The sequence below is a fragment of the Lissotriton vulgaris genome, chromosome 1_1 (genome assembly GCF_964263255.1).
Source record: "Lissotriton vulgaris chromosome 1_1, aLisVul1.2, whole genome shotgun sequence".
In the NCBI taxonomy this organism is placed as follows: Eukaryota; Metazoa; Chordata; class Amphibia; order Caudata; family Salamandridae; genus Lissotriton; species Lissotriton vulgaris.
In genome coordinates, this window is record NC_141685.1 from 1,707,092,463 (window position 1) to 1,707,115,298 (window position 22,836).

At 43.3% G+C, this 22,836-nt stretch overlaps 1 protein-coding gene across 1 annotated transcript in view; it reads right to left on the bottom strand.

The window, feature by feature from the left end:
• The window catches only part of KIN (Kin17 DNA and RNA binding protein), a 149,793-nt gene that overhangs the window by 53,387 nt on the left and 73,570 nt on the right, over window positions 1-22,836 (bottom strand). The window contains exons 7-9 of the mRNA XM_086918961.1: window positions 15,629-15,683; window positions 7,088-7,214; window positions 2,553-2,603 (exon numbers count right to left, since the gene is read on the bottom strand). Of these exons, the coding sequence (XP_086775087.1) occupies window positions 2,553-2,603; window positions 7,088-7,214; window positions 15,629-15,683 (233 nt within the window). The remainder of the gene's footprint in view (window positions 1-2,552; window positions 2,604-7,087; window positions 7,215-15,628; window positions 15,684-22,836) is intronic.

Here is a 22,836-nt window from a genome sequence, read left to right on the forward strand (position 1 = left end):
GGCATTATATGAAGAGCACTTTGGGATACATCAGTCCACTCACAAATCAGGCTGGACTTCTACACAACACAGCAAATTACCTTGAGCTCACATACCAAATGACAAGGTGATTCACAATTGGATTAGCAACTGTTAAGCTTTGTATGCGCCAACTCTGGAGAACCCCTCACAGCCCAGACACACAAGCGTGGGTACAGGAAGTGTATAAAGTAGCCACCTATGAACAGGTAATCTATAGATTAAACAATTAGACAAATTTGAATGCACCTGTAACAGATTATTGCAGCTCAACCGGATTGAGAGGGTAGGCTAGGCAGATATAAACAAATACATACCTGTACAGAATATTGGAGGTCTGACGTGCATGGTAGCACATATAGGAAACCATATCATAAGATAAGGTCTAAGCATGCATTACACATACTAAATAGGACAGGAAACCATGACGTTTTTAGTGTTAACCTTTTGATTGCTTTCTTTTCTGGAAACTTAAAAGTAGCAATGAATATATATTTTCATGTTGGAGGGATACGTAGATGTATAAACAGCATAAGTAAGGTAAACAATGTTAAGTAGACAATTGTTTTGCATTTGCCAAGCAGATGACGGTGGAAATTAACTGAAAGGCCAACTTCAATGTATACTTAAAGTTTTTCCGATTTACCTGATGACAACTGTTCAAAATCTATATGCAAATGAAAATTCAATTCAAAATGGTTACTCGTTTTAAGAAAGAGCCTACCTTCACAGTCAAACAAATCTGTGGGTTTAACAGCCAGATGTGGAAAGGAATTTTGTGACTGCACAAATCAATGAGTTTGCAACTGCAAAATGTCTTTTAGCTACGTACTAAACATCTTTTGCAATTCTGAAAAGCCTTGCCAAAATGCAAAAGGGGCTTTGCAACTCACCTCGAATCACAATTTGGAGGGGAACGAAATGGGGAATACACTTCTAGTTGCCAATCAGAATTAGTTGTAGCAATGCTTTTTTACCTTTTTTTTAAGTTTTCTATTTGGAAATGCAAATGCAGGGATGGTGGTCTGCTACTCCTTGCAGGACACCACTCTACGTTTGTAACCAATCAGATGAGGCACCAAATAACGAGTTGCTTAGTTACTATTCATTAGGCAGGTGTTTGTGTGATCTTCTGGGGCTGGAGATTTTTCGATGCAACGTATTAGTACATAGGTTGCATCCAAAATTACAAACAATACACACTAAATTTGTGCTCAGACGGCGCCAACTATTTGCAAATCGTCTGTACATCTGGCTCTAAATGTTCTGAGCATATGGAGAGGATACATACAAGAAAGAACAGGCTTTGTAAAATCTACTCAGTAAGGCAAGCCAGATTTTATCAGGGCGAGCCATCTATAGGGCCTTCTGGCACAATCTGGCAAGAGAGCTTGCGCTGGCAAAGTACTGGTATTCATTCAGAAAGTGAATGAGCAATAAAGATGCCTTTAAACTTAGTTTTTAACTTGTCACATTTGCAGTGCGTTCATAGACAAGAGGTCATACACTAGCTCACTTCTTCTTACTAATCGCTGCTTATTTTATCCTGGAGACTGTCATTTACTTTTCTTTCTGACTGCAATGTTAGAGGATTTTGTAAAGAGAACCATCTGACAATCATGCTTCTAACACATAATATTTATTTACCTTGTAAATGAATTGTACAAATATGTTTAAAAATACCAGATGAGAGGAAAGCAATTTTTTTGTAATGCTTAAGTGTGATGCATACAAAAGTTTACATAAGATCAAAACACTTTGCTTAGTGATGTACAAATAATAAATATTTGCAGAACCAGACTTCCACTGTTTGTACACTATGTAGTTTTACCCGTAAAACTGCTTGTCTGTGGGAATGTCTATGGCCATTTTCAATAGTAAATGTGCTTTCTGCAAATGGAAGTGTGCTACCACATTATGCTTTAGTAATATATTTATTAAAAGTGAGAGTTTTTAAACATGAACTAAGAAACATTTCTGCCCCATTCGTCATTATTAGTGAATTTAGAGGCAAGTCAGAGGTCATGTGAATCTTATATGTGGGTTATATTCTCATTAGACACAGAGCAAAAGTTTAGTCTATCAAATCAAACAAGAGTTTTGTACAGAAGACTGCCGACCTCAGACACTTGAACGTGCGTTATAACGAAGAAAAAGGGGACTGTGAAATAAAATATTTGCCTAGATTCACACAGAGACCAGGTTATATAGGCCAAGCGCATTACAGTTCGGTTGAGCAGATTATTGAAACCACTGAACTTGCAGTTCTGGTAAAAATGTTGTGATTTTTCGAGGTCTGTTAAAAAAGAATCTTCGTCTCGTGAGTAGGAGAGTGTGTGTGCAGTCTGGACAAAGTTGGCAAATACTTAAACTAGGAGACGTTACAACTCTAGAAGCTTATCTTCGGTTGAAACGTATAGCTATCAGTAACAATACATAAACATATCACGTTTCTTAATGTAGAGTTCAAAGAAAAGTTGCTTAACATCAGTTTCCTCAAAAACGTACTCCCTCTTAAATTAATGTTTACTTACGGGCTGTAACCAGTAATCTGTCCGAGCTGTTTTTTTCTTTTGTTCCTCAATCTAACAAATACAAAACACAGGTTACGTTACAACATTATCTCACCAAACTGAAAGTTATTGTAAGTGACATTTAAAGGCAGAGTGACAAAAATATAACGGCGAGATAGTCGAGTAGAGTTCCAGACTCTCAAAGTATGGGTAAAAGACATTTAGTGACCGACCCTGGAACTAAAAGTGCGGGTGTGCTCGCAGGCGGACTCAAGCACCCTGAATGTCTGAAAGATGTAATGCAGTTTGTACAGCTGTTGCCAATGTAATGACAAGCGACTGTACCTCTCTACATGCTTTTCCTATCCCTATTGTGTTTCACCTCGAATCTTCCTGCCCTTTCCTCCTTACATCTCTTTCACTGTCAAAATGCAAGCAATATGGGGTAGCTACATATGCTTCATTGTACGAACGACTACTGCCATTCGTGGCTGACCCTGCAACAGTCTTTGTGATTGTATTCTGTACATAAAAAATAAAAAATACATTAAAAAAGTCGTTTTTTAATGCCACGACTCTCGGAAAAGCATGATAATCTTCATGGACACTTTTTTGTTTTAGATAAAAACGGTGCGCGGACTCAATTGAGTAAATATTTGCCTGCAAACAAAAATGCAATTCAAGTTCCAATTTCACATGCATTGAATGCGTCTGCCATCTAGTGGTTTGGTTGGAAAACTGCAAAGGGCTGTTTAGTAAATTGTTTTCCTAGTGAAAGTAGACAAATAATGTTTTGAAATGGAAAATGTGTTACAAACACGTCGCCTACTGCTTGCTCCACAACGCCTCAACCTGCCAATGTACTTCCCACCCCTGTGTAGCTCTCATTGTGCACGAGGAGCTGTTTGAACTGCTCAAAGGCTAGCGGAGGAGAGCTGCGTGTCTAATGACAATCTAGAACTTCAATCTGCAAAATGATTGTTACAGGTAAGCGATTGTTTTACTGGGAAGAAACAGTTATATGCTTTGCACAACCTATATGAGCAGTGAGAATTACGTTAATTAGTCCCCAAGATCAACGGCAGCAGATGAAGCGAATCCAAAACACCTCTAAACCAATCCCACTGCAGTGCCCAACAGGACTCGAACGATTCTCGTGCCTAATAGGAAACCAAGCCCCCCCCCCCACAATGGCCGACAGCCTCCTAGAAATAAAACTGGATGAGGCTAAATGGCTTATGCAGAAACATCAACAAAACGCATTACTGTGCCAAGCAAGAACGCTAGCGCCTCTCTACCAAAGCGCTACCCCTCTCAGCCAAATCCACCACCAGCCCCGCTGCACTCTTTATTCTCGGTTGTATTTTGACTCTCAGATCCAGGTCCATGTCCATGTAAAATCAGACGGATGCATTAATATGCCAATCAAAAGTCTTCCCCACGCTGACAAAGACCATTGCAAACTACTAATTCTGCTACTGGCGAGGTCTAGAATACAATACTGTATTGTTCCATATTTGTATGGTTCTATATTTAAGTGGTACAAAAGGGGGTGGTAATGGACGGAGCATCTGAACCAATCAAACACTCACACCCAGTCAAAAGATCTGGGTTTAATCCATCACCGTTCTTTAGCCCACTCTGCCACCCCAGTTCAGACATGGCTATATGCAAATCAGTCTGACCCTGTGCCTCATGGGAACAGTCCAGCCCGAACTGCCAAGCCATGCCTTCCCTGGACCGGAAACAAGCTTCAGAGGACCGGTTTCTGGCATTCCAGCCGTCTTCAGCCCGGCTTGCTTGAATCCAGTGGCAAAGTGAGCAAGGGACTCACGTCTGAGCATACCCTGCCACACTTATGGCGGCCAAAAGCAGTACAAAAGGGGGTGGTAATGGACGGAGCATCTGAACCAATCAAACACTCACACCCAGTCAAAAGATCTGGGTTTAATCCATCACCGTTCTTTAGCCCACTCTGCCACCCCAGTTCAGACATGGCTATATGCAAATCAGTCTGACCCTGTGCCTCATGGGGCCCACAGAGGACCGGTTTCTGGCATTCCAGCCGTAATGCCAGAAACCGGTCTTGGGAAGCTTGATTCCGGGCCAGGAAAGACATGGCTTGGCAGTTCAGGCTGGACTGTTCCCATGAGGCACAGGGTCAGACTGATTTGCATATAGCCATGTCTGAACTGGGGTGGCGGAATGAGCTAAAGAACGGTGATGGATTAAACCCAGATCAGTTGACTGGGGGTGAGTGTTTGTATTGTCAACACTCCGTCCATCATCATCTTTGGTTTTTCTCTATATTTAAGTATCGTATTATTTTCAATTTGAGCACAAATGATAATGTGAAATCCATCAGCATCAGTTATATTGGAGGACTCTGGATTTCAGGTCAAACAAAGGGCCGGAGTCCGAGTGTGCAACGTATAGATAGCAAACACACAAGGTGCACGGCAAACTGTGGCAAATGATTTCTATATCTTTTCCCTCTCTACCACTTCATCAGAATGTCCTGTGACATCATGGACTGTTTGAGTGCCTTACTGTGGCTAGATTGTCAGTTGGTCATCTCAGGCTGAGGAGGTGGTAGCTCGCTCCTGGTGGGGTTTCTCCTTTGTATCTTCTTACCTTCCAACTTGCCACCTATCTACTTGCTAATAAAGAGGGATCTTCTACTACACCTGGACTACGGATCATCATTTATGTACCACACAAACTGCTTTGATCCTCAGCAGCCAGGCAGACTTCTGTTCGGATACAAACATCCTTATCTGCAAATGATGTTCATGTACAGTTGAGGTAGAACGCTAAGAGTGGCCGGATCTAACCATTACAGTAATCTTCCTAAACACCTGATGTCTGGAAATGGTCTCACAAAGATAAAGCAAAAATCAACCAGCTCTTTATAAGCTACCAGCATAAATATTAGTTGTGAACACCAATAGTGATTTTTTACAGTGTTCCAATAAGTTCTCTTTTGTGCATTTTTCTTTCTAGTTTTTGTTTAGCTTGCACTGAACTTACACTTTCTCGTTTTATAATTATTCATTCTTTATATTTTAGTTATTCTCATTTTTGATTGTGTCAGTTTAATATATCAGAGCATCCTTGTGGATGAAGTTTTGCTAATTCACCTGATTTTATTTTGTCTGCTTTATTGTTTGCTGCACTTAGAGTAGGTTTGCACATCAATAAAAATAAACACAATAGTCCCACCTATGTATCCCATCTTGCATCTATGTCGACAAAGTAATGTTTACACGGCAGGAAAAATACATATACATGGCTTAAGGCTAGGGGTCACGAGACGTAATTTAACACCTTGGCTGCTATGGCTATTCCCCTCCTGTGCTGGAAGGCTTTGAATTCCCATTGTTCATGACGAGCTCAGCTTGTCATGAGTGTACGAGAGGTGTACCTCATGACGAGCTGAGCTCGTCATGAGCATGGAAGGGGTTATACAATGGAGCATATTCCAACCCATGAACAGGCAGGAAAATGCCCCAGAATGCCAATCAGCTGTAAAGAGAGGTCTGCTTCACCAAACATGCAGTGCATTTGTGTATTTTTAAATGAAGGCAGCCAAATTCCACATGCCATGTTAAGAAGTGTTAAATTGTAGATATTTCAGGTCTGCGCGGATATTGCTCTCCCCAGCCAGTAAATACATTTCTACAATCTTAAAATGTCTGAATAAAATGACTCGCTATTATTGCCTTGCTCTTACTTCCATTAGAGACAAATATTTGTTATCTCGGTTATCCTTTTCATCGTTAAAGACTGTATGACAACCCAATAGACTTCTTGTGTACGTAGTTTCCTTTCTGTGTTTTTAAATGAAATTATTAACTTAATTTGGTAATATGAAAAAGCATTCCAAGATTTTGAAGGACAACAAATGGATGGCCTAATGTACATGCTTGAAATTCACTCACCATTTTCAGCCTGGCCTAGAGACAGCTTTCGCGATTCGTAAGTCTCCAGTTATATACTTTTTTGTTTATCTACTTTATTAATTGCAAGCATAAGGCCACCACGTGGCAACATTTCTTTTTATTCTTTTGAAAGCATATGTATGCAACAAAAAATATAAAAAGAAGAGTACTTATCACTCCAGTATGTCAATGCCAAGCCCACTGGCTTTGCTACTGCTGGTTATGAAAAAGAATGGTGTATAGATTTTAAAGATGAATAAATCAGTGCAGATGGTATTATAATTAGATCCTCATCGCAGGATACGTCATAAATCATGTTAAACCAACGTGAAAATGTAAGAAAACAATTGCACCAGACTGATGAGAAAAAAAAGAAATGTTTATGAGAACCCCAACCTAAAAATAGAAAATCTGTTCCGAGAAAAACAGAAGGCAATGTTCGTACAAACTAAAGAAAAACATAAATGTAATGTACTTAATAAGTAATTGATTCAAATGTGTGAGGCTTGACAAAAAACAATCACTGTGTAAATTTGCCAAATACTCACAAACAGAAGTTTGACTGTGCACATGCTGGGAGTGCATTTCACACAATTCTGTGGAAAATAACTATACCTCCATGATCTCATCAAGCGCAGATTTTTTCTTTTTCTCCTTCGCTTGTGATGAGTTGTGAGAGGATTCCTTCCGTTTCACAGATCCAGTTCCCCCTATTGTCTTCAGTGCACTTGGTCCAAGAGAACTGTTGGGAACCGTTTAGGATGTTAAAACTACAGTATACTATAACGCAACACTTCAAGCACGAACACACCATATGACAAGGAAGGGCCTGAAATGGGATTCCTACTTGCACTACATTAGAATTATCTTCATTCATGATAATACCAATCAAAACAGAGTAACGAAGCACACTCTAAAGTGTATTCTAATTAAACAAGAACTTACAAAACGTTCAGAATTATTATAAATGAATTACACATCTGCTTCATTTTCCATATTCATCTCTTCATTGGTTCTAAACATTAAAAGGCTGGCAAGGTTAACGAACAAGGAGCAGTTGCCACTGGGCAGCAGTCTTTTTTATCCGCATCATGGAGGGAAAACACTAAAAGCATAGGTGTCTAAACTATCGCAGCTGCCCCAGAAGAGAAACCAAGAACAAAAATAACGTTATGGGGATTCTCCTTATTTTAAAGTTTCATGCACAAGGAATTTCTGAGTTCCCATCACTTTCATTCTGAAGTGGAGAGTGGAGCCACTGGTTCTGTACCCAGCTTTAAAACTGCACAGACTGCTTGACTTGTTCAATTAAAACACACCAAACACCACCTCAATTTGTGCTTAAGGCCATGGTTTCAGCCATAATGGATCCATTTCTAAAATAAAGAATTACAAAGGTAGTGAACTTCATTTAAACCTTCTTTGTATATTAAGATTACATGACAATTGTCTTAGTCCAGTTCTTCAAGAATAGTTTACAGGATGTCAATCTGAAATCACACTGGCACCGGTCCATAAACTGGGAGATCTGATTCAGTTTTGGAGTTGGTCATTACTAACCAGGGGCATTCAAGGACCGGGCAGACATTGTTTGGGAGAGGAGTAATCATGGCTTGTAAGTCAGTACACCGGATACAATTTGTTATCAATGCGGGATCAGAGAGGAGCATTGGTGAAATAATCAGGCGTTGATGGCGAATAAGTATCCACATATGAAAAGTCGATAATTGCCATAAGCAAGAGAGACCAGCAGTGAGTAAGAGGATCCACTGTCTGACATCAATCTCGAATTGATGTTTGATAGGTAAATCAGTAAGGACTACTGACGAATACAAGTGCATGTTGTGCTTAGAGCACCTTTGCACAACACATATTGCACACTGATGACCTGTATGAGGGCCAAGTATGGTCCGTAGGTGGGGTCCAAGGCCCTTGGTAACCAATTCGTAAGTCTCTCTCAGGTCTCCTTAAAACGACAAACACCACTCCTACCACAGCCAACACTTCTTCGGAAAAGCACACTACTCTTCACCCCCACTCTCCAGCCAATTCTTTCTTTACTAACACTTGAGATGTTATTTCGTAAACTCCAGTGATCACTACCAATGCTTATAAGGGTACAGTGGACATAAAAGTGACAACCATTTGTGGGGAATGCAACATCTGCGTATAGAATAGTCCCCAGAGAAAGCTGTATTCTTCGGTGGCAGGATGGATTTGGGTGGACTTTTTAAATTATATTGAAGTTTCCCTTTAAAATTAAAATTCACACCAGAGGCGGTGAGCAGAGGTTTGGCGTGACTCAGCGGAGGCCGATAACTCCACCAAGCTGGACAGGATTGCACGGGGAACCAGGAAGAGGGGCACATAACTGAGGTGTGTCACTTAAGAACTATACAGCCTCATAGCTGGGTAGCCCGTTCAAAGCCGGGAGGTCTTCTCACCGTTCGTCGAAAAAAGATCTCCCCAAAAAAGATATTTTCGCCAGGTCGGGTGCAAAAAAACCTGATGCATTACCAGAGGTGGAGGAACCAGGAATGTCTGCCGACAAGGTCCGAGGCAAGGACAGCTGCAGGGATGAGCCCCCAATAACGAAGACATTTTTGGACAGCTGTTTAGCTCCCTTCACAATGACTTTGCAGGACGCAATTGCAAAATCACCTCAGCTATTAAGGGGATTCGACAAGACTGTCAACACCATAGACCAAAGGATGACTTTGATGGTGCAAAACCAGGACGCCTGGGAGGAGGAACTGGAGAGACGCCGCCAGGAGCTACTGGAGCTACAAGACCAAAACTCAGAGCTGCGATATCAGACTGAAGATCTGGAGAACAGATCCCAGTGCTCCAACATACACATCAAAGGTGTGCCGGCTCGGCCCATTCCGAACGGCCTGGAAGAGTTTGACTCGTCTCTTTAAACATGTAACACCCTCCTTGCAGGATCAGGAGATCATTCTAGACCGCACGCACCAGGCCAGGAGACCGGCCAGTACCCCAGAAAAAAGCCATAATGGCTGCTGCATGGGAGTTGAAAATCAGCGAGTCCAGGATTTGGTTTTATCAAGATCTGTCTCAGTCTACACTACAATGCCGCAGAACCCTCAAGCCCATAAACTTCCTACGGGTCCGGGACATTCGATACAAATGAGGCCACCCCTTTCGCCTCCAGTTCGTATGGAAGCAGGAGGTTCGGATTATTTGCACCCTTGATGATACCCGTGACCTGCCAGACATCCAAGCTCTCCGACAGTCTGTGCCCTCCGGATCACTGGCCTGGAAACCCGCGGGTGGGGATCTGGGCACACAACGCTCCTCCAGGCGGAGACAGAAAACACTGAGTGAGCCCACCGAAGCCGAAAGCCATGAAAAACATTCACGATTGCTCCAACAACTATAAGAGGATGGGGACCGAGTGAACTGAACTGACTACCATTAAGCTTGTAGAGAGGTTGGCGTTCGCCAGCCCTCTAGCTCTCCTTGAGCTCCCCGATGGCGGCCGTAGAGATGGCCTGGGCTGCCACCCTCACTACCCCAACTGCGCAGTTTCTCCGGTGGAGCTCCATCCGGCGACAAGGCTCCAAACCTGTACACGCCCACGACATGGACCCCAACTTTGATGTTTTGAGTATTCTCTGGTGGGGGAAGTTGGTTGACATGTTACCCATCTACTGTTACCCTCAACTCGCTAACTTCAATCTTTCTATTCTTTCTTACCTTCTTACACCACAGCCCTGTACCCTACCCAGGGGAATGGGTGGCCGAGCCTAGTTGGGTGGATAATGTCATACATAGGTATTATTCATAGTGTCCTTGCTTAGCCTCAATGTCAGAGGCCTTAAAGCTCCCGCTGAGTGACTAGCAGTTCTCTCATTTTCTTTTTAATTTCTTATGTACCCATTTTTAATGGGTACATAAGAAATTAATGGGTACATGGTTACATATCGACAGGCAGCATACACAAGTGTTCCATACTAGTATATAGTTTCTTATTCTCTCATATTTATCCATAATGTTTGTTTATATACAAGGTATACGATTATGTGGGTTTGTCTTACAACACGTAGTATTTCTTCTTTAGTCTCCATTAGTCACTGTCATCTGATAGTATGTCCTCTTGTAAATGTAAATGTAGTATACCTTGTAGGGGCTCGCATATATTTCCACGGAAGGCGTTCAATTTACCCCACACCCGGGTCCATTTTTTGGGGCATCCCCCATGTACATAACCTGCTTTCTCTGTTACCATAACATTGTCCATGTCACAACACCAATCTCGCTGGGTAGGAGTCTGTCTTGATCCCCAGTTGTGAGCTATATTCCCCTTTGCCAGTGCCATACCAAGTGTTACCCAGTCCTGAGTCGCGTGGTTAAGGTCTGCTGGTTCCCAGACATTGATTAGGAATCATTTTGGTTCAGGCGGAACTTCTACCCCGTGACCAGTGAAATTGTGTTCATGACCGCCTCCCAATAGAACGTGATTTTAGGGCATTCCAAAATGTAGAAATGTGCCGGGCAGGTCACACTGCCTCAGGCAAAGCGGTGTGTCGGTAGTGCCCAGTTTATGAAGAAGCGTCCGTGTGTAATACGTTCGGTGTAGAACTTTCAGTTGTACTAGTCTTAATTTTGAGGGGATCGCTACCTCCCTGGGGATGCCAGCGCCTCCTGCGAATCCGCTTCGTCCAACGTTCCCAGTTATCGCTCCCATAGTTCCTTAAGGGCAACCATTGGATCTGGCTTATTGTTTATTATTTTCGGGTATATCAGTGAGATGACTTTCTTACTCAGATGGTCTGTGAGGAGTCTGTCTTCCAGAGGCGAGGCATCTGGTAGTTGTGTGCCCTACGAGAGTGCTCCCTGGAGCGCATGTCTGATGTGCATGTATCTAAAGGTCTCTGTCTGTGCCAACCTGTATGTTTTCTGCAATTGGGCAAATGGGATAACCTCGCCTTTCTTCCAGATATCCCAGACCTTTGTAATACCTATCAGATCCCACTGTCTGAATCCCTTTGTATTTCTCAGTTTGCCTTGGCGTCCGGTGCACCATAATGGCGTAGCCTGTGTTATCACACCCTCCCAGCCCATTGCGCGTTGTGCATCAAACCATATTCTGATCATATGTGAAGTCTGGCCCGTAAGTGTCCTCTCATTTCTTAAAGACTCCAAAAGTGATATCTGCATGCTACAAGAAACCCACTTGCTCCAGAATGACTGGTGGCAGCTACACTCCCACTGGTTTGATGGACAGTATTTCTCATACGGACTTACCAAGAAGGTAGGGGTAGCTATCCTGTTTGCCACATATTTCACAGGCAAGGCGGAGAGGGTCTTCCTGGATATCCCAGGTCGGCAGTTAGCATTGCATGTCTTACTACAAGGCACCAGATACACCGTAGCTACAGCCTACGCTCCCAATACAAGGCAAGAAACCTTTTTCAGGGATACTTTGGGTCACCTACTGACCACTCTGGACAGGGAACTGGTGGTGGGGGGGGGGGGAGGGGGGGTGACTTCAATATCATATTGGACATGGAAAACAATAGATCTATCCTTCGAGCAGGTCAAAATAGGGGGCTCAAATACTGGTTGGGTGAAGCAGGGCTGACAGAAATATGGCGACACACACACACACCCCACTGAAGTAGACTACACATTCTGCCAATCAAACATACACACGCATTGATTACTTCCTCACAACTTGAGGGGTAACACAGGACACGATCTTGGCAGCCATAGGAGTTGCCGCACTCTCTCCCATCAGTATTCAATTCCATCCTAGTAAGCAGTTGTCGTCTCCCCGCCATTGGCACATTAATGCAAAAGTCACATATGACAAAATACGAGCGGACACCTTAAGGGCACTGACCTCCTTCCAGGAGCTCAACGACACCCCCCGAGACTGAAATCTCCACACTGTGGGAAACCCTAAAAGTAGTCCTTCTGGGCCATTTCACTGGAATCACCACAGAGTATAACAGAGAGCAGCAGGATAAACGTTGCTGTCTGGAAACACAGATTAAGGAGCTAGAGACAGCCCATGCCCGGTCGGGCTCTATGGCAGTTCGCCGCCAAGTGACAGCCAGCCGAAAACAATTGCATGCAATAGACATGGAAAGGGCGGAATATGCTCGGTTAAGGCTCTGGCAGAAATATTACCTAGGGGCAACAAGCGGAGCATATGCTGGCGCACCGATGGATATCAGAGATACCGGGGTGGATGGCTCCATGAGCAACACAAATGAAGACATTACAAACGCTTTTGTAACTTTCTATAGGGCGCTCTATTCGGCCGAACCACTGCAGGAATCGGACGTAAGGACATACTTGGCCCAGGTATACCCTCCAGATAACGTTGTAGCCTTGTTTACAGCTCTAGGAAAAGAGATTACAACACAGGAGGTACTCACCTCTATTCATAAACTACAACCCCATAAGGCACCGGGCCCTGACAGCTATGGAGCGGAATTTTATAAAACCATCACCTCCAAGGTAGCCCCGATACTAGTGCAATTATTTATTTCACTTGAAAAAAAAGGCTGGCTACCTGACTCAATGCGATTAGCCACCATCACTGTGATTCCCAAGCAGATCAAAGACCCCAAGTTTTGTACGTCCTACTGCCTGATCTCACTTTTAAACGCAGATGCGAAGATTTTTATCAGTGTACTGGCCCACAGGCTAGCCCCCTATGTGCTGGTCGACCCAGACCAAGCCGGGTTTATCCCAGAGCGTAGTTGTAGGGACAACAAAAAAGACTCTGCTACCTACTGGACAAAGTAAAACGCTCATGTGTACCAGCCCTTTTATTGACGTCGACGCCGAGAAGGTCTTTGATAGGGTGCATTGGCAATACTTGTACCGAGTGCTGAAGCACGTGGGCCTAGGACCACGATTTTGCATTTGGGTGCAGTCCGGTTATGCAGCTCCTCAAGCCAGCATCTGTGTCAATGGTGAGCAGTCACCCAACTTCTCTATAGAGGAAGGGACTAGACAGGGCTGTCTCTTGTCCACCCCTACTTTTTGCGCTCTAATGGAGCCACTTGCAGAACAAATGAAAGCAAACCGGCAAGTGACTGGAATTTTAATGGGAGGGAGGGAACACAAAATCATGTTATATGCAGATGATGTCCTACTGACCCGTACTGACCCGATCAATTCCCTAGCTGCGCTCTCAGAGTTTGGAGAGGCATCAGGTTTCAAAATTAATCTGCAGAAATCTCTGATCCTTGATCTGACCCTCCCGGACTCAGAGAGTGCCCGACTTTGCAGCCAGTTCCCGTTTCAGTGGGCCAAGGTTGGATTCCCATATTTAGGAATACAGGTTTATCCCACACTCTCGAGTATCGCCACATACAACTACGGGAATCTATTAGCAATGACAAGGACAGATCTCACTAAATAGAAGTCTCACAGTCTATCATAGCTGGGGCATATGATGCCTGTCAAAATGACACTACTCCACAGGCTGTTCTATGTCATGCGAACGCTGCCGCTCCAGCCTCCCTCACAGATACTGGATGGACTACAAACACTAATTTGGGACTTTATCTGGGAGGGAAAATGGGCTTTTCTTCCACTATCCGCGAGAGGTCTAGGGATCCCAAACCTCTGCAATTAATATCAGGCGGCCCACTTAAGCTATATGGTGGAATGGCTCTGCAACCTCGCAGAAAAACATAGTGGTTTATAGATCAGGCCACTGCAGCCACACACATCTGGAAAATACCATGGTTACCTACACCACACCGACCAGCAGGTGTTTATATCTCCCCAGTCATAAGGTCAACGATTGGAGTATGGGATAGGGTGCAGCGGAAGCATGACCTCTCCACACCAATATCCCCGTAGATGCCACTGATAGACAAACCAGATTTTCTCCCGGCAGCCATAGGGTCAGGGTTTAAGGTGTGGCAAGAAGCGAACTGTAAAAGACTGGGTGACTTGTTCGACACAGAAGGGCTAATGGATTTTCCCACACTGCAGACATGTTGAAACCACCCAGACACAGGGAGATGGCAATACCTGGCAGTGGCACACTGGGTGACTAGTCCGTGGATCCACCCACATGCTAGTCGGTCATTAACTCCCTCCGACAAATGGAGCCTTACATGCTCTACAGACAAGAAGTTGCTCTCAAGACATTTATGCCTTCCTGATAAAGCCAACAAGCCCATTACACTCACCCGCAAGAGCTAGATGGGAGAGAGAATGTAAGCGTTCCTTTACAGACAAAGAATGGAATGAAATCCTACATCGAGCACGAACATTTGCCCTCAACACCACCAGTAAAGAAATGCTCCTAAAAATAGTTAATTACTGGTATCTTACCCAAGCCAGAGCGGCCACCTGAGATCCTAAAGGAGACGGGCAGTGCTGGCGGCAATGTGGTCAGCAGGGTACGCTCACACACCTCCTTTGGCACTGCCCCAAGATAGAGTCCTTCTGGTCGGTGGTGCGAGAGACAGTTAACACTATGTTTAAAACAGACATACCCAAATTCCGGAACTACATACTTTTGGGCCTCCCCAATCCGCTCACCTATCCACTGAGATCACCTAGAGGCAAAGCAATCTTTTTAACACTGGGGGCAGCGAAGCAAATCCTCCTCGCTAGGTGTGGAACAGAAATGGTACCCATACACCAAGACTGGCTACATAAAACATGGGAAATACGTGGGAATGGAGAAATTGACTGCAGCAACCACGCAACAACTTCCCTGATTTGATAGGATGTGGCAAACCTGCACACAATACATATAAGACCATTTTTCCGAATGATCCTGCCCCATTATCTACGGATACTGCACTTGTAATCTACAGAGCATACTGAAAATCACTAGAACACTACTACCCCCAGGGTACACTTTCACGCCAGATGCACACCACCACACTCCTCCCCTCCCTCACCGCCTCCTCTATGTCGTCTTCCTCTGTACTCTCTTCTATTCTATTCTGTATGATACCTCCAATATAAGCGTCCCCATTGCATTTACCACCGGTGAACAGATATAGGTGGATTATACTGGATTGTTCTTACTCTTTATAAAACCAATAAAACCGATTCAAACCTTAAAATTCACAGTTTGCCATGCACTGGATGTGACTAGAGTAAACTACATTAATTTAATGACAGCAGAACATTTTGACAAAGCCTTACCCTGCTTTAGAAGTCACCCCCGAAGTGCTGGCTCCTTTTCCTAAATTAAAAGCAACTAAGAGAAGAAAAATTTGAGTTTTATTCATCTGAAAGTTAATCTTTTATATAGATTCAAAGAGCTATGTTTTAAAAATAAATGCTATGTATTTGTTATATGTTATATTAGAATCATAGCATATCCACTAATGTCTTAAAAAGCCCACATTCTACCCATGTGTGATATTCTGGAGTACTTTTGCATCCTGGAAGAATTTGGGTTTTTCATTTAAAAAGAAGCAAAAAAAACCATACAATGATAAATATAAGCAGCCAAGATTACATTTCCAGGATCTGTTTTAGAGGACAAAAGCAAAGAAAATTAGGGTAATGGAGTCAGAAAAGAAGCAGCTTCTAAGGGCGAATACTTGGCATTGCATTTAAGGGACTAAGCATCTTCAGTAGACTAGAATTCCATATACAGGCAATGGTTTCAGTATGTTTATGAATAATCCTGGAGTATCATCAAAATGTCACTCCCACAGAAATGGGTGATTTGTTTATCACCTCATCAAAGATTCCCATGATGCAGAGCAAGGATTACAAAAAGGTACCTAACTTTCCGAACTCAATCATTTGATTTCCATAGACTGCCATCAATAGCAAATAGGAAACTGTTGTAATGATGAATCAACCCTCCTCCTCCTCCACATCAACGAATTTCTTCTATTTTAATCAATTTAGTTACATAAATGATAGCTCGAACTAGCACGGACATCAGCAACAAAAGCACTTCAAGTGCATTCTTGCTACACCTATTCCGGACCATATGCTGCTCCTCTACACTCTATTCAAACTTGGTACCAATCATAACTTCACATACACAAAACTAGCATACAACACACCACCTTCACACACAAAGAAACCTACATCTGACTAAAACAATGTCAAAAGGAAGTGTTCTATCGGGAGCAATCAAAGAAACTAACCTACTAACCCTAACATCCTACAACAAAACCCATAAATCAGCAGTGAAAATAGCGGCAGGAGAGAACCATCAATGAAGGAGTACGGAGTCACTCAGTTAACGAGCGGAGGACTGACCCATTAGGGCGGCACTTCTGAAGTCCCAATCCAGACAGTAATGTTGGGTGAATGTATGAAGAGACCTCTGGTTACTATTATACAAATGTCAGAGATAAGGGAGCTCTCATAAAAAAAAAGTTTCACAGGCAGCTTTTCCCTGTCTGGAATCTTCCCTAGATCAACCTGTTGGCAATACAAGTAGTAAATTACTAATTTTGAATTTACTTTCTCAGAAGAAGCTACTAAACAAACATTAAAAGTTTGATACATTTGAATTTGTCAATGTAAAAGTGGACCACCACTCTAATGCCTAGCTTGTCTTATCTTTCCTATGGTGAAGAAGGATTTTATAAGAAAGTGGGCATATTCTGTTCGATACTCATGGGGGTACAGCAGAGTATGGGCCTTGAGTGGTCCAAGCTTTCTTAGTGCACAGCATCTTCAGCTGAGTCTCAAGTGAATAAATATCATTGCTATCCAGGAGATGAATTGCTTGTGACTACTGGAAGAACCTCCACACCCCTTTCCGATTATGACAAGGGGTCACATGATCTTCTGGTCTAAAAGGCACAGATGTGGGAAGATTTAGGATTTTTTATAAGATACCTAAAGGTGCCTCAGCCAAGAAAGCCCTTACCTCATTACACTAGCCTCCGGCAGGACATAGAATTAAATTCAAAGCTTTAGATATGACCCACAGGGCAAACATTGGGGAGGGCCCTCGTATGAGAAGGGCCCTAGTGACTGCCTACATTCCATAAAGGACTGATCATCCAACATGGGTCTTCTTAAAGTTCCACGCATTCAAAAGGCTAAACTGGAAGGAAGATCTTTTTCCTATCTTTCTCCCAAACTGTGGAATACAATGCCATTCAGCTTTAGAATGGAGTTAAGTCGATGCTCCCCATTTGTTGTTGACAATGAGACACTGTAATAAGATTTTATTAGATAATATAGATCATGGAACACCTGATTGTGCTACTGACCCACTGTGCCGATTTGTATTTAAATTTAATTTTATATTGCAAGTTTTGTGCATCTTGACGACTGCACCCGTTTTGTTTGTAAGGTTTTATGTTGATTTTCTTTCAATAAAAAAAGATTTGACAAAAAAATGGAGTTAAGTGAGGCCAGGTTAAAAAAACGGCTGAAAACATGGCTGTCTCCTTATTAATGAGGGCTGCATGGCCCGTGTGCAGGTGCATGCTAACAGTCTCACAGCGCTTGGAAACCTCAGTGTAGCTATACACTCTGTAAGTCAAGAAAAGATCAGATTTGTTGGATTACAATGGGCCCTCTGCACAAGGTGTAAAGATCCATGAAGAAAGGTGAATACGTGGAAGAGGACTATGCATTGTCCCGACAACTCCAAAGGAAAGTACTTGACTGGGGCACTATGATGAAGAAAACTATGGCAAGAAAAAGAAGGAACACATGGGAAAGCTTCATTTGACAAGCACCAATCCTCTCACTTGGCACAGACCCTAAAGGAGACTAAAATGGAGGGTGCCTCAAATAAAGGGGCCTTATGAGAGGAGGGAGAGCTTTAAGGGGCTTCCTTACTGCACTCAAAGGAAAGATAGTTAAGATGGGAGCAGTTATGGTTTCAATGGAGCGGAAAGAAGATGCTCTTATTTATTTATTTATTTTAGGTTTTTATAGAGCGCGTAGTCACCCTCGAGTATCCCAGCGCTGAAACCTCGGACTCCTAAGGGGGGGGGGGCAAGGGAAGTTTCGAGTAAATCAGGGGAAAAGGAGGGTTTGCCAGGGCAAAGATTTTGCTTTTGAACCCTGGGCAGAGGATACATGGTTTTTCACAGTGTGCTACCTCTCTTAAGCAAATAAGGGTAAACTTGATCTATTGGAGAACCATAAGAGACTACCACAAATTTCTATAGCACCAAATGGGCTTACGATATTAACGGAGGTAGCATTAGGTGCCTCTCTTTCCTGACGTTAGCTGCAAGACCATGGAGACTAGGACAGCTCATCTGAAGGTTAGAAAGGGAATCCTGAACTACAAAATACAAGTCTTAGTGAGCCACCCTGACAGAGACAAAGCGTGTAATGAAGAAAAAGGTTATATATTTAATTAGGGGATGCTGCAAGAGCTTTCATGGAAGGTATGAAGGATACAGTTGATAGTTTGCTACCTTCACACCTGGGGGTGGAGGGGATCTGAAGGATTTGTCAACTGAATAATGAGGTGATCACCCTGTCCTTTACTCTTCCTTATTCTCACCTCCCTTCCAAACTCCCAATTTGGAGTGTTTACTGAGTATGAACAATGATGATCTTAACTGAATAATGTGATTTCCCCTTGCACTGACACAGGCTATGCACCGTTAGGATATTTGCAGAAATGTCCATGGTTTGCATGATCAATCTTACTAATAAAGATTTGAAAAAGGAAGAAGTACATCAAATATAGCATGATACAGGCAAATTACTGAGATCACATGACAGAAAGCAGAGCACTTCCTCACAGCAACCTAATTTAAGGGAAACCTAGATGATGTTCCTGGGGACATAGAGTCTGTATCTCACAAAGCCTCTTTGCAGAAGCAAACATTAGTAGAAAGACTGCATTCAATGAAAGGTTTTATAAAGATGCCTTATGAACAAGTAATAAAACAGAATCATAATCTTGAGAAGAACTACATTAAGTTCCAACTGAAAGAAATGGTCTTTCTACTACAGAAAAAGCTTTAATAAAGTGTTACAGTAAGTTCATATTTACAGGAATTGTGAAAAGGAAGCAGTGAAAGAACTTTTTCTAGTCCATAGCAAAAGCGAGGTGTTCCTTTGTAGAAAACTACTGTGGGACCAACATAGCTAAATAAACTTTCTTCTTGGCTTAAATTAGGAACAATATTCCTTTGTACAAACCAACCTAATAATCTCTTACCTTTGAAGTAGTAGGAAACTCTGTTGGATTGATTATTTCTCTCTTTCAGAACACCAATGAAATAGTGTGACAAATTTAAATGGCCAGCCTGGGGCTATGCCCTCAAGCACAAGGTTGCTAGGCTGGAGTCTGGATATGAAGTGTGAAGAAAGAGATCCAGTCTGCATGGTAATCTCTTGCCATGTCTCTCCAGCAACACAATGGAGCTCAACAGGACAGATGCATAAATCTTACGAAAATACCCTGATTAGTTGATCTAAAGAGCATTGCCCTTCATCCTTGGTTCGCCATATCTGGATAGTATGAGTTTTTTTTGCTTAGTTTGGCAGAAGCATGCATTTGCTGAAATCCCAGTAACAAAATAGGTTGTTCTGGACCTCATCTAAGACCCAGTCAGGGTTCTCCTGAAACACACTGCAGTGTGTGCCTGCTTTAACGCTTTTGATAGGAAGGAGGTGCACTGCTCAGCTAGGTACTAGACGCAATGAAAATAAAAGCTGTCATGACTCTCTAGCGCAGAGTCCCACAATATAGTTGGACAGCCTCTTCTCCAAAGTAAATACTTTACACTTTTAGGTTTTTAAAGTTCAATATCAGGTCAAAGATAACTTGTACTGAAGTCGGAAATGGCTTGGTGCCTTTAATGAGAAACCCGGGTCTCCTATAAAAGAGGCTGTCTTTGAGAGGTCTTTGAGTTTAATGGTAGGATTATTTTTTCTGTTTTAATTTAAATCAGAATAAGGATATTCCTAATTTGATGTTCTGCCGTTTTGGTCATACATTTTGAAAGAAACTAGACTCCCATGTATTTTCACCCATAGCACGGACTTGCTGAGTGGAGCTACCATTGGAAGTTGAGCTTTCGTGTGTCACTTCACAAGCCACAATGAAAAGCAATGCACTCTGAAGAACACACCTTGTATGGTGGCATTGTAGCCTACTTAGGCAAATATGCTTCTGAGTCTTAGGTATCGATGTGCAGAACCACAGAGCATGCCTGTTCCTTGGAGTACAATCACGTTTAGGTATGTACTCTCTTCTCAGTGTATAAACAAGTCTCTGAATAAAGTTGTTTGTTTATTCTAACTTTGAGTGATATCAAGAAGTACACTATACATCCAATAGTCTTGAAGAAAGGTCAGTGTTTTTCACACTTCGGGGAATGCAATCTTAGAGTATGTCCGTGCGTCCATGATCTCCCAGGATAGTCAGCAATTCAATCTGCGATATCATTAATCAAGCTCTCGCTTTTGAAGAAAGGAATTGTTCCCTTCATAGTAAAAAAAAAAAAAAGAAAACAAACTAGTTCCTAATGAGCTGAAAACTTCTATGCCATTACCCTTTTACCCATCATCAATAAAGTGAGGAAATCTCATTTTGCATGGTAGGTCTGAGGCTACTGCTAAAGTCAGGACTGTCTTGATGAAACCTTGACAGGTTGCTCACAGAAGCACACTGCTGATTTGGCCATTTTAGCTGCAGTGGATAAGCTTCATTTTCCCAGGGACAGACAGTCAGAGGGGTCTACTGTTTCCAAGTTCTAGACTGCGTTTTATGAGGCAGTCATAATATGCTAATTGACCCTGTTCACTCTTTTAAACTGGCTGGGTCTGCTCTTCAACATTTGCTGACCATGCATCCTGTCCATTACTCTGATTTCCACCCAAACTATGGAGTTCTAGAGGGCTCCATACATTTTAGTTTGTATGTCTATTCACTAGGTCAATTAGTAAAATCCTTTGACTTTCAGACATATTTGCAAGCGGTCCGTCCAGTGTAGAGCTGTGGTGTGACTGACACTCGACCCTATCTTCTCCTCCAGCAAACATATCTCCTTCAGTCACACCACAACTCTACACTGGACGGACCACAGCTGCGTTCACTTTACCTACAATAAGATCACAACTCACAACCTCCCTCAACCCACTCTACGAAGAAACTGGAACAAAATCACCATCGACCAGATCTCCTCATCGCTGCTTCAAAACCCCCTTGTCCACTCCTCAAACCCCGACCAAGCAGCCATTAACTTCACCCAATGGCTATCCAACAGCGCCGACACCCTAGCACCGTTGAAAAAACGTCAAACCAAACTAGGCAGCAAAAACGCCTCCTGGTTCAACGATGATCTCAAGAAATCTAAGAAACTCTGTCGCTCCCTCGAGAAGGCCTGGAAAAAAGACCCAAACACCAGCACCAGGGACGCCTTCAAAAACGCCACCCGCATACACCACCAACTGATCCGGACTGCCAAGAAAGCCGCATTCAAAGACCGACTAGATAACGCCCACAACAGCAAGGAATTATTCAACATCGTCAAAGAATTTACCAACCCCTCCGCCAACTCCAACGACATCACCCCCTCTCAAGCCCTCTGCGACTCCCTAGCCTCCTTCTTCCACAACAAAATCGCAGACATCCACAACAGCTTCAACAACCAACCCGGAGACCAATCCACCCAACCCTCCGCCGTACCTTCACCCCCCTTGAACATCCTTAATGACTGGAACCCAATCTCCACTGAGGACACCATCCGCCTGATGAACTCCATCCACTCAGGATCCCCCACAGACCCATGCCCTCACCACATCTTCAACAAAGCAGATTCCATCATAGCACCACACCTCCGAGACATCATCAACTGCTCCCTCAACTCCGCCACCTTCCCAGAAAGCTGGAAACACGCCGAACTCAGCGCCCTTCTGAAAAAACCCACAGCTGACCCCACCGAACTCAAAAACTACCGACCCATCTCGCTCCTACCATTCCCGGCCAAAGTCATCGAGAAAGCCGTCAACCAGCTCGCCGCCTTCCTCGAAACCAACAAATCCCTCGACTCCTCACAGTCCGGCTTCCGAGCCAAACACAGCACGGAGACCGCCCTCATCGCCGCAACAGACGACATTCGAACTCTTCTGGACAATGGAGACACAGTCGCCCTCATCCTCCTCGACCTCTCCGCAGCCTTCGACACAGTCTGCCATAACACCCTTCTACAGCGCCTCAGAAACATCGGAATCCAAGGAAAAGCACTGGAATGGATCACTTCGTTCCTCACCGGAAGAACCCAGAGAGTCCGCCTCCCACCATTCAAGTCAGAGGCCACTGAAGTCATCTGCGGCGTACCACAAGGATCCTCACTCAGCCCCACCCTCTTCAACGTATACATGAGCCCCCTCGCAGCCATCGCACACCAACACAACCTCAACATCATCTCCTACGCAGATGACACCCAACT